Genomic DNA, 13,033 nt, shown 5'->3' with positions numbered 1-13,033 from the left:
AAGGATTAAGCAGCACTGAAGTTAAAGTGCTAGGAGCTTTCATTTGAGGTGATTATGAACAGGAATGACCCTGCAGAGTTCAGAAATCTCCTTGCTCAGAAGCACTTCAGAAATGAAGTGCAAGGTCTCCATCCCTAAAAGGAGGTTTGGCAGGAGAGCCTTTGTACAGCTTCACCACAGCACAAAAGGCATCCCCTCGAGAAGAGCAGTACCAAACCTGTGCCATTTACATCTGGGCAGACATTGAGGAGTTCATGCCTCCTGTGGGTCACAGTCATGTCTCAATAACAGCTGTAAGTAGCCTAAAGATACAAGCAAGGTACTGTTAAGTGTCTCACAGAAGGTCGTGACCAACAGAAGGTCATGACTAAGAGAAGGTCATGACTCTTCTTAGGCCAACTGAAACAGGCAGGGAACTATTTCACAAGACAATTGAATAGATGCAATGGTGCAATACTGCTCCCTCTCAACCATGTGTGCCTGTCATTGCCTTTTCAACAACTCTGGTGCCAAAGCAGCCAAGAGCTAACTGTTAGAGCTGAGCCAGCTCATCAAGGAGACAAGAAATACCATCATATAAAGAGGGATACAGCACTGAATGGCTCTGAGCAAAAGAGAGACACCTTCTCAGCACCACTAGAATCACAGAATTGTCAGGGTTGGAAGGGATCCTCAAGGATCACCCAGTTCCAACCCCCTGCCATGGGCAGGGACATCTCACACTAGATCAGGTTACTCAGAGCCACATCCAGCCTGGCCTTAAACACCTCCAGGGATGAGGCTTCCACCACCACCCTGAGCAACCTGTTCCAGTGTCTCACCACCCTCATGGGGAAGAACTTCTTCCTAACATCCAATCTGAATCTAACCAATTCTAGTTTTATTCCATTTTATTCCATTCCTAGTCTCCTATCATTACCTGACACCCTAAGAAGTCCCTCCCCAGCTTTCTTGTAGCCCCCTTCAGATACTGGAAGGCCACAAGAAGGTCTCCTTGGAGCCTTCTCTTCTCCAGACTGAACAGCCCCAACTCTCTCAGTCTGTCTTCACGGGAGAGGTGCTCCAGCCCTCTGCTCATCCTCACTACCCCTTAAATGAAGCTCAGCTGACATGCAATAGCTTGTGTGGGGAAGAAGGAACCAAGCTTTTGAACTCCAGCCCCCAGCTGCAAACAACTGCTCTGCATTAAGCTGCCTTCAGCTAATAGATTATACAATTTGAAAGGAATGAGTGATTCCCAGCTCCCCCCTGTGCTCCACAGGTACCAAAGGGAGAGGTGATAAGGCTACTGACCACCTGCAGTAGAGGGAAACACAATTCATTGTCTCCCAGGTCACAGAGAGGGGATTAGCCATGAGGGAAATAACTCATATTTTAGATCAGAGCTGAAGTGTTATCACTATTTTTATTTCTTTTAAGGCAATCTGTACCAGCTGCTGCACAGCAGAACACCACAGCCAGTATCCACCAGACACTTTCTTGCTCAGATCTCAATGCAATCATAAATTCTAACTCAGTTATTCTCCTGACCAAGGAATATATCGCAGAAGGCTGGACTTTTCATCAAGCCACCTCATTTTTTTTTTTTTTTAATTTTTTTTTTTGGAGCCTCACTTCACCAAGGTGCTTCCAGATGCTGCCCTTTTTTTTGGCTGAGGCACATTCTTGCTTCTTTAATCCCCCTGGACAGGCAGAGCTGAGAGCAGGTAAGCTCATTAGCCAAAGCTGAGACTAAACACCTACCCCCCATGAGGTGTGAGCTGGCCTGTACTCCAGATCTGGTATTTTAATTAGTTATTTCCTAATTGCAAGATTCTTCAGCGAAATTTGAGACTTTAGGTTGTTTTTTCCTAAGAACCTACCATTAAATAAACCAAAAGGCACAAAACAAAATTGATTTTAGCATTAGCTCTATCACCAGAGACTGTTTTCCATGGCATATTAGGTTGGACAGGAATTTGCTATTGTTTTGGAACTTGTGCATGACTTTGGTCCCTCTTGATAGGCTTTGTTAAAAGAAAGGGCTGGTAAAAAATAAATAAAATAAAATAGTAGCTTCCACAGGACCCAGATGGGTTTGGTTGGTTGTCTTGGGCTTTTTAAAAATGAATGTGTTTTTAATCAGTGAAAACAAATGCCAGCTTGATTGACAACATTTAGTTATGCACCAATACTGCTCTGTTCAAAGCAACACAGTACTTTGTAAAAGGCTTACATTGGCTGAAATAGTCAACAGGCTATGAATAGATCAGGCTGGAAATAGGCTGTGCCTGAGCTGTCCCACTTGTCTCTGCTTAATTACCTTTCCAGAAGAGCCAAATTACTCTTTCTGATCTGTTCTGGAAGAAATTAGGATCCTTTTTTTCCAAGTCAGGCTCGCTGTGCTAACTTATGCCCACCTCACTTCCAGAAAAATAAATTAATTAAATTAATTAATTAAACCCTCTCCCTGTCAAATCTGCCCAGAAACTAAGAGCAGAAGGCAGCACCACCCTAGCTAAGGAGAACACTGCAAGCACATGAAACCTGTGCTTTGAAAACTGCAGGTTCCTGCCTGGCAGACTGAAGGTGGAGCTTAAGGTCTGATGCTGACCTTCACAGCCCTGGCTGACTAAGGACTGATCAGTTGACCAAATTCTTGTTTTCCTGATGGAAAATTCCCTCACCTCCATTTTTTCAGAGGTGTGTATGTGCTTGTTTCATTGTGGCATAGACAGCCTGTGCAAGATGATTTGTGTTAGCCAGAAATACTGCAGCTTAGATCTTCTGAATTTGTTATCACATCTGGCAAAGAGTGTGTTGCAGAGCAGGATACTCCCTGGACCTTTCTTTAGTCACACAATCACAGAATGGACTGGGTTGGAGGGAACCTCCAAAGCTCATCCAGTCCAACCCCCTCTGCAGTCAGCAGGGACATCCTCAACTAGATCAGGTTGCACAGAGCCCTGTCCAGCCTCACCTTGAATATCTCCAGGGATGGGGCCTCAACCACCTCCCTGGGCAACCTGTTGCAGTGTTCCACCACCCTCATGGTGCAGAACTTGTTCCTAACATCCAATCTAAGTCTGCTCTTCTCTAGTTTGAAGCCATTGCCTCTCATCCAACACAGAGACTGTTGGTGCACAGCCAAACAGACAAGATCTGTGAGGGTGTTGCCCACCCCAGACCCACTCTCAGCCTCCTACAGTGGTGCCAGTCAAGTGGGACTAAACCTGGTGTCACTCAGCCACAACCACAGGCACCATCCTGGGCACCACTGAGCCCTGCTGCAGCTTCTAGGGCTGTGCTAAGGAACAGGTCTTGCATTCCCAGCTTCCCACAGTGCTGGAGCCTGCTTTGGTGAGGGTGAGGTATGGCACAAGACCAAGCTTGGTGACATTATGACTTGAAGGCTGTCACAGTTCTCCAGTGAGGCTTTTTGTAATGGCAGAAGGGTTACTAGGCTGGCTGCTAGAAATATGGGAGGCTTGGCACAGAAGAAAAGGGATGTTAAATGTATGCATGCATAAACATCAGTGCATGGAAGAAACAAAATCAGATGCTAACACCTCTTGTCCGAATGGGTAATTCCATTAGTTTACAGGATGCTTTCCTAGAAAGGATATCAACCCTCATTCACTCTTCTTCATGTCTCCCCAAATCAGCAGCATCACAGAACAGGGAGTTTGCTTCATTTGAAATTGACTGAGAGTCCTGGGGCTGTGTTTTCTTCTGGAGAAGAGAAGGCTGAGAGGGGATCTGATCAATGTCTATTAATAGCTGAGGGGTGGGTGTCAAGTGGAGGGGGCCAGGCTCTTTTCAGTGGTGTGCACTAATAAGACAAGAAACAACAGATACAAACCTGAACATAGAAGATTTCAGCTCAACATGAGGAGAAACTTCTTTACAGTGAGGGTGACAGAGCACTGGAACAGGCTGCCCAGGGGGGTTGTGGAGTCTCCTTCTCTGGAGACTTTCCAAACCCACCTGGATGCATTCCTGTGCAGACTACACTAAGTGATGCTGCTCTGGCAAGGGGGTTGGACCTGATGATCTCTGGAGGTCCCTTCCAGCCTCTGCTGTACTGTGATACTGTGAAATGAAAACATCCTGCTCAATCCCATACACTTGAGATCTCTCCTGGTCAATCTCCCACTTTAATGCCTAACTGCAGCCTACTTCTGCTCCAAAGAGGGAAACAAATAAGTACCAAAATAGACTGGTACTGATAGCTATCTTGGAAAAACAGCCCCTAAGACAATCACCATTTAGTGCATGGTTCTTTTTCTGATTCACAGCTGAACAGAGTGTCACTGTCTATACCTCTAAAGTCCATCATTACACACCACTGAACCTAGGAGCCCACTCAACACTCCTCTCCTGGCATTTTTTGCTATCAGAAAACTCTCCAGTGAACCACCCCCTAGTGACCTAGAAGCATGGCCTATGCCTTCAGAAAACATGAAGCTCAAATCCCTCACCAGGAAAAGCATTCCTTCCCTTGCTTTCCAGAAGAGGGGTAACACAGGATATGTTTAACTGGGAAGCTTGCCTTTGGTAGGGGCCAGCTGAGGCAGTTTCAGGCTGATGCCTAGGAATTTTTTTCCACAGATCTGGAGTAGGAAAGTGGTAGAATGTAAATAAATTACCACTGGATGCAAAAAGAAAAATAATGCTAAGGTCTAACTAATGCCATTGGGCTGATAACTAACAAAGTTAGAGGTATAAACTAACTCTCTTTTCAGCTTCTTTGCTCTAGCAGATGCTAGCTGGTAGCTTTTGCTTGGCCGTTGCTGACCTTGGCTGCATTTCTTCATTGTGGCTAAGCACTGACAGCCTACTCCCTGCTTTTCCTCCTCTTTCTTTTTCCCTTGTCTGCAGGGGAGAGAGAAGGAAGCTGTTGGTAACCTTCTGGTTTTGTCCAGGGCAGTTCTTATGTTGTTTATAAATTGTAAATACGTGTAAATATTGTTTATTTTGTACACATGTTTCTAGATTGTAGTCTGCTTGTAAATAGAACTTCATTTGCTTTTCCAACTCAGCTGGCCTGGCAATTTTATCTGGGGGGGTAATTCCCTCAAGTTAGTTTTGGGGGTGGTAATTTCAACCCACCACACCAGCACTGGACGTTCAAGAAAAATTCTAAGAATTTAGGGCAAATATAAGGGGGGGAAAAAACCCACTTAGGATTATAACTCCTGGCAACCTAAAATCTTGAGCCTTCACAAGTCAGAGGTTGCAAGAGGACTATCAAAGAGGAGGCTCAGGGGTGACCTCATTGCTGTCTACATCTACCTGAAGGGAGGTTGTAGCCGGGTGGGGGTTGGTCTCTTCTCCCAGGCAACCAGCAGCAGAATGAGGGGGGACAGTCTCAAGCTGTGCCAGGGGAGGTCTAGGCTGGATAGTAGGAGTAAGTTCTTCACAGAGAGAGAGATTGCCCATTGGAATGTGCTGCCCAGGGAGGTGGTGGAATCACTGACCCTGGAGATGTTCAAGAAAAGCCTGGATGAGGCACTTAGTGCCATGGTCTGGTTGATTGGATAGGGCTGGGTGATTGGTTGGACTGGATGAGCTTGGAGGTCTCTTCCAACCTGGCTGATTCTGTGATTTTGTTTAAAAGCCCCCAACAGAACCACCCCACACGAAGTGCTCCCAAGCATTTTCATACTTTCTGGTTTTCTCATCATTCCAGGTATGGCTCCTTTATGGTTTTTTTTTGTTTTAACTTACTGATTGGAAAAAAAAAAAAAAAAAGGAGAAAAGGTACCTACTGATAAAAAAAAGCCAGCCAAAAACAGTGAGCATGGAGATTACTACAACTACTTACTCCTCAGCCAGCTTTATTCAATGGAGCCAGCCAGCTCCATTGTTTTCAGGAGGAAAACGATGTCTGCCTCCTGCTTAGTGCATCCTCACAGCTAACCTATTCCATGTCTCTCTCCTGCTCTGGTTACCTGCCACTTGTCTTTTCCAATTCTACTTTTATCTCACCGAACTGATACATTGATCTAAAGAGATTTTCAGACTTCATGGCAAACTCTCTCTTTGCCTTCCTGACAGTCATGGAGCCAGAATGCTGCCTGCAATAAACTGTGAGGTTGGGGTTGTTGATTTTTTGGGTTTGGTTTTGTTTTTGTGGGTTTTTTTGTTTGTTTGTCTGGGTTTTTCTTTGGTTTTGTTGTGTTGTTCCTGTGTGTGTGTGTTTAGTTTGTTTGGGGGTATGTTTTGTTTTCTTGGGTTTGGGGGGGGTTAGGTTTTTTTGTTCTTTTTGGGTTGTTGGGGTTCTTTTGAGAGGGGAGAAGGAGGAAGCAAACCTAGCTGAGAGTCCAGCACTGTATTACATGGAGTTAAGGCTGTTGAACACTTTCCAGCATTCTTTTTGATCTATTGGTTGGTAAAATGTCTAGGTGACTTTGTGCCACTCTCCCTACTATTTTATGTTCTATTCTATTCTCCCTGCTATGTTCTGTTGTATTTATGACACTGTTTTGTGATCCTGAGCTATTAAATTTAGACAAATCATTCTGTAGTAGCAGCAGTGATGTTACTTGACTATTCCCAGATCAGAAAACCCCATCAGTAGCTTTCTTTATTGTGGACCCTAGCCATTCATCCTGTTTTTTTCCTTCTGTCTTTTAACAAGGAAGTAGTCTGTGAGGAAAGCCTCAGTGAAGACTCAACAGCATTTTGCAAAGCCAAGGCTGTTGTATTATCCAGCAAGGACTTCCAAGAACTTTCTGATAGACTTGTAAGGCCTTGCTTCCCCTTATAAAATAAGAACACACTTTCTCACCTCTTCCTTATGGTGCCAAGCACTTCCCTTTACCCACTAAGCTATTCTTCACCAGAATTTCTGCTGAAGACCTCCCTTTGCCTCAAGAACTTTTCAAATAATGGCTGTCACATGTGCCAAATCTCATTCCTCCCCACTCAGCAACTCAGCAATGCCTTAGTGATGTTATTTTTAAAGCCTTGAGTGAATACCATGTGGTCACAATGTTCATCATTCCTCCCATTCACATCCTCTAACATCTTTTATTGAAGCTGTGGTTCACCAGTGAAGCCAATCGAGGGCTAGGGATGCTGGCACCAGACTGAAAACATTACAGGCAGATGAATGCCAGCTCAGATGTGTGCAGAGAATTTTGTCTGCTTGGCTTTGCACTGACAGCCTCTGTGCTGCATGACATACCATTTATCTTTTAACACACCCTGCATAAACCCAGCCTGAAGTCAAAGCTTACTGAATCAACAGAAATACCTCCACCTCCCCGTGCTTGAACCGGATGAAACCGGTAGCGATGGATGATCTGCTAGTGTGTGCTGATGATGATGGAAAATCAGCTCACACTTCATTTGGAGATTATTTCCCATAAAACAGGCCTGGAAAGCTCAAGCCTCCCTTCTACAATGAGTTCAAAAGTGATTACATAAATTCATGGGAGAATGCACACTGGGACTCCCTGCAGATGCCTGGAACCTGCTCCCATATAATGCTGAAGTGTCTCTTGGGGCTGTTCAGTCTGGAGAAGAGAAGGCTCTGAGGTGACCTTATTGTGGCCTTCCAGCATCTGAAGGGGGCTCCAAGAAAGCTGGGGAGGGACTTTTTAGGCTATCAGGTAGAGAGAGGACTAGGGGGAATGGAACAAAGCTGGAAGTGGGGAGATTCAGATTGGATGTGAGGAAGAAGTTCTTCACCATGAGAGTGGTGAGAGCCTGGAATGGGTTGTCCAGGGAGGTGGTTGAGGCCCCATCCCTGGAGGTGTTTAAGGCCAGGCTGGATGAGGCTCTGGCCAGCCTGCTGTAGTGTGAGGTGTCCCTGCCCATGGCAGGTTGGAAGGGACCATGATCCTTGTGGTCCCTTCCAACCCTGACTGATTCTATGATTCTGTGATTCTCTGTGTGCTGACCAAAGCTTATTCTTCTTTAAGCATATGCTAATGGTCAGGGTTGGATCCAGACACCAAGCAAGAGAGCCTTAATTTGACCTACTACCACCACCCCCATGTGGTCCTTCAGGACTTGTGGGAACACAAGGCCAACACTGTGCTCTGTACTTTTGCAGTCAGAATTATGAAGCCCAAGAAAATGTCAACTTACTTTTTTTCTGATCCATCTCTTGTGACACAGATGGTTGGGTAGGACTTAAGCCTGGCAGAGTGGTCATCTCCTCTGTGTTGTTAAAGGATGCATCTGTGGACCACAAAGTTGCCTCCTCTGCAGTGGTAAACAGCTGGGTGCTGCCTTCAGAGCTCTTTGGCAAAGCAGCATCATGTGCAGGGCGAGGGCTGAGCGCTGTGGCTTCAGTTGCAAGAGCAAATGAATTTTCCTGGGAAGTCTCTCTCAATATATTTGAGCCCTTGTTCATTTGGTCAGTGTGGGGTAAAGGCATGGTGGTCCAGCCAGAGGGCTGTGTGCTGAGATCCATTGTGGCATCAGTCTTGGAACTGTTTTCAAGGCCGTTTGGCAAGAGAACATCAGATGTCTCCATGTCCCCATCAGCTGTGAGGATCTCGCTTCCATTTGAATAAAAGCAGGTTTTTTCCAAGACTCCTGGAAGAAAGTTACACCAAAAAAAGCACCAATATTACCATCAGTTGGAAGGCCAAGTGCCAGCCATCTGGTTTGGGAGGTTAAGCATTAATAAAATGGCAGAGATTTGAAAAGCAATATTTCTTTCAAAGCCAAAAAGAGAGCTGAAGTTAATTTCATGTAGCAACAAAATCACAGCATCACATCAAAACAAAAGCTGTGGCTGTTGCAGGGTAAAGAGAGAAACAAATAAGCACTTCCATGAAGTAAAAAGGTTTTAATCCTACTTGTAGTAGGTCATTACTAGGAAGGATAAAGTGACTCTAGAGGGTCATTTTGGGGAGCTCCAAGATACGTTTATTCTGTCATGATCACAGAACTGTCAGGGTTGGAAGGGACCTCAAAGATCATCCAGTTCCAACCATCCCTGCCATGGCCAGGGACACCTCACACTAGATCTGTTTTTAATCTATGATTATGACTGAAATAGTTCATTAATCCAAACAATAAAGAAGGCAACTCAAGCATGCATTGAACATACAATTTAGGCAGCTGTAATAAAACCTACAAAACACCAACTCAGAGCTTTTAAATATATATATATTAGAGCCATATTCAGTGGTAGAAGAGAAGCACCATTCTAGATCACGTTTTTTGGCAAGCAGAATCACAGAATGGCTCAGGAAGGGATATTTTAGAGATCACCTGCTCCAACCTCCCTGCCATGGGCAGGGACACCTCTCAACTAGACTCAGCTGCTCAAGGCCTCATCCAGCCTGACCTTCAACACCTCCAGGCAGGAGGCAGCCACAACCTCCCTGGGTAACCTATTCCAGAGTCTCACCACCCTTATACTGAAGAACTTCTTCCTAAGATCCAGTCTAACCCTACTCTCCCTCAGCTTCAAACCATTCCCCCTTGTCCTGTCACTAGACACCCTGAAGAAAAGTCCCTCTGCAGCCTTCTTAGAGGATCCCTTCAGGTACTGCAAGGCAGCTCTCATGTCCTCCCAGAATCCTCTCTTCTCCAGGCTGAACCCCAGCTCCCTCAGCCTGTCCATATAGCAGAGGTGCTCCAGCCCTTGGATCATCTTTGTGGTCTTCCTCTGGGCTCACTCCAACAGCTCTGTGTCCTTCTTATGACAACAGAACTGGAAGGTGGGGTCTTATAGTAGAGTCAAGGGGCAGAATCCCCTCTCTGGCCCTGCTGCCCACACTCCTCTTGATCCAGCCTAGGACACATTTTGCCTTCTGGGCTGCATGAGCACACTGCTGGCAATTTTTGCCACAAGCTATTTCTGTAAATAGTTAAACAATCATGAGCTAGGCTTGATTACAAATAAATTAAAGGAATCCCTCAAAACATAAAAACTTCACAACTGTTCTCAAATGTGCTGGCAGCCAGTGGTGATTTTAATATCTTTTTCTTGTTGTCTACTCCTAGCAGTGATGTTTAAGCACTGGTCTTACATTGTTTCAAGACAATAAAGCAAAAAACAAGGCAGTGCAGACATATTTCCCTTTCAGTGATGAACACAAATACAACAGACTTGCCTTAGCCAAATTCCAAAGAAAAAGCCTGAAACGTCACTTACTCTGACTAGGTTCCATGTGGAGAGTCTAATAAAAAGAGGTTTCTGCTTGCTCCTTCAGCTCCTTTTCTTCTCTCTGACCCTCACTGCTACCTACAGGCCCTCAGACCAAAGAGATGGTCACACCTGAAGCACATTAGCAACAATTCACCTCCTGTTGTTCTCTACAAAGCAAATCCCACAGGTGTTTTCTTTCCACTCTGATCTGGAAATCATTTGTTCCGAGGGTTGGGGCTCTTCTCCCAGGCAGCCAGTGGCAGAACAAGAGGACACAGTCTCAAGCTGCACCTGGGGAAGTTTAGGCTGGAGGTGAGGAGAAAGTTCTCCACAGAAAGAGTAATTGGCCATTAGAATGTGCTGCCCAGAGAGGTGGTGGAGTCACCATCCCCTGGAGGTGTTCAAAAAAAGCTTGGATGTGGCACTTGGAGCCAGGGTTTAGTTGTCAGGAGGTGTTGGGTAATAGGTTGGACTTGATGATCTCTGAGGTCTTTTCCAACCTGGGTGATTCTGTGCTTAACAGCTGGCTTTGACTGCAAGTTCCCAGTTACAGCCATAACACAGTGATCTAATTAAAAAATAAAGAAAGAAAGTCCTAACTGGTGCCTTTCTTTTTCCTGCCTGTTGAGCATGATGTGTCATGTAACCAGAATTCTTTACTGAGGAAGCTTTTCTTAACCTAAGAAATTGCATGTAGCCTAAACATCCTGCCTCCACTGCAGTTCAGCAACCAGCCCTGAACTCTGTCCCTCTTTCAAATGCTTACTTTGCAGTGGTTAAGGACTAAAGCACCATAGCCTCCTTGGGGACCACTTATGCACATCAGAGGCTATGCTTCCGTCACTGTGACCTTCTGTCCATCTCTGCTGGGTGGACTCAAGCTGCACCAAGGGATGTTTGGGCTGGATGTTAGGAAGAAATTCTTCCCAGAAAGAGAGATTGGCCATTGGAATGGGCTGCCTGAGAGGTGGTGGAGTCACCATCCCTAGAGGTGTTTAACTGGAGACTGCATGAGGAACTCAGTGCCATGGTTCAGTTGATCAGATGGTGTTGGGTGATAGGTGGGACTTGATGATCATAGAATTAGTCAGGGTTGGAAGGGACCACAAGGATCATCCACTTCCAGCCCCCCTGCCATGGGCAGGGACACCTCACACTACAGCAGGCTGGCCAGAGCCTCATCCAGCCTGGCTGCAAACACCTCCAGGGATGAGGCCTCAACCACCTCCCTGCACAACCCATTCCAGGCTCTCACCACTCTCATGGGGAAGAACTTCTTCCTCACATCTACTCTGAATCTCCCCACTTCCAGCTTTGTTCCATTCCCCCTAGTCCTACCACTACCTGATATCCTAAAAAGTCCCTCCCCAGCGTTCTTGTAGGCAGATGCTTTCTTGTAGGAAGATGTTCCACTCCCTTAATCATTTTGTGGCTCTGCACTGGACTCTTTCTTGAAGGTCTTTTCGAACCTGCTTAATTCTGTGACTGCCAGACTTCCATCATTGTTCTCTATGATCACAAAACCAAATTCCCAGATTCAGATCTGGGTGGTAACACCAAGCCATATTCTTCACCCTACAGTAATTACATTGACTTCAGAGAAGGTACTCCTGAGTTTTTGTCTGTGAGTAGGATGGGAACAGGTGCCATTTCCTGAGAGGATTTTGTACATTCTGATGAGTGTTATGTGGATGCAAGCCCTCAGAGGAGGAGATTGAGTAGAGCTGATGTCAATACACCTGCTTTTTTCATCTGCTTTCTTAACCAGGAAGGGAAAGCCAGGGCAGAGGATATGAAGGATACAAATGGAATGCTAAACATAAGGAAAGTAAATTGAATGGCATCCTATTTCCTAATTACCAGACTGACTTGATCATAATCCACCTCAGACTGTTCCTAATTCCAAGATACATTCTAAGACTTGTCAATCTTAACACTCACAAGCTTTGAGGGGGTTTGGTTTTGTTTTGTTTGGAGTTTGCTTTTTTTTATCCCCACTTCCCCAAATGAAGCTAAATGAAAAGAGCAGACCTACAACTCCTTGGTGCAGATCCTTTACAGACTGCATTGAGGAAAGAGGTGTAAGTTGTCTGGGGTTTGACAGTGCTCTTGCAATGTGGTTCATTTCTCCTTCTGCTTGCTAGCTGATTGTAGGATGTGCACTGAAGTTGGGGGAGAGCTTAAATTAAGGAATTAGATTCTGTCTAGATGCCTCACACATTACCCCAGGTGGGCTTCTGAAGTATTTGTGGGCATTTTCTAGCTGACCTTCCTTATTAACAACAAAAAAAAACCAACCAAACTAAAAAGAAAAAAAAAACAACAAGTATTCTGCTTATATTGACATTGCCACTGTATTGGGATGCTTTTGTGCTCACTTTCTTGAGTGCCTGAAGTATTTCATAGAATCAGTCAGGGTTGGAAGGGACCACAAGGATCATCCACTTCCAACCCCCCTGCCATGGGCAGGGACACCTCACACTAGATCAGGCTGCCCAGAGCCTCATCCAGCCTGGCCTTAAACACCTCCAGGGATGGGGCCTCAACCACCTCCCTGCACAACCCATTCCAGGCTCTCACCACTCTCATGGGGAAGAACTTCTTCCTCACGTCCAGCCTGAATCTCCCCACTTCCAGCTTTATTTCATTCCCCTAGTCCCCTCTCTACCTGATATCCTAAAAAGTCCCTCCCCAGCTTTCTTGTAGCCCTCTTCAGACACTGGAAGGCCACAAGAAGGTCTCCTCAGAGCCTTCTCTTCTCCAGACTGAACAGCCCCAACTCTCTCAGTCTGTCCTCATAGGAGAGCAGCTCCAGCCCTCTGATCATCCTGGTGGCCCTTCTGTGGGCACCTTCCAGCATGTCCAGATCCCTCTTGTAATAGGGGCTCCAGAACTGGACACAGTAGACAACTTTAAAGATTGCAGAAAACAAGC

At 45.6% G+C, this 13,033-nt stretch overlaps 1 protein-coding gene across 1 annotated transcript in view; it reads right to left on the bottom strand.

The window, feature by feature from the left end:
• The window catches only part of CORIN (corin, serine peptidase), a 132,661-nt gene that overhangs the window by 102,743 nt on the left and 16,885 nt on the right, over positions 1–13,033 (bottom strand). Inside the window, exon 3 of the mRNA XM_054383028.1 lies at positions 8,080–8,532. Within this exon, the coding sequence (XP_054239003.1) occupies positions 8,080–8,532 (453 nt within the window). The remainder of the gene's footprint in view (positions 1–8,079; positions 8,533–13,033) is intronic.

This window comes from Indicator indicator, chromosome 8, assembly GCF_027791375.1.
Source record: "Indicator indicator isolate 239-I01 chromosome 8, UM_Iind_1.1, whole genome shotgun sequence".
Classification (NCBI taxonomy): domain Eukaryota; kingdom Metazoa; phylum Chordata; class Aves; order Piciformes; family Indicatoridae; genus Indicator; species Indicator indicator.
This window is presented reverse-complemented; position numbering and strand designations above follow the sequence as displayed.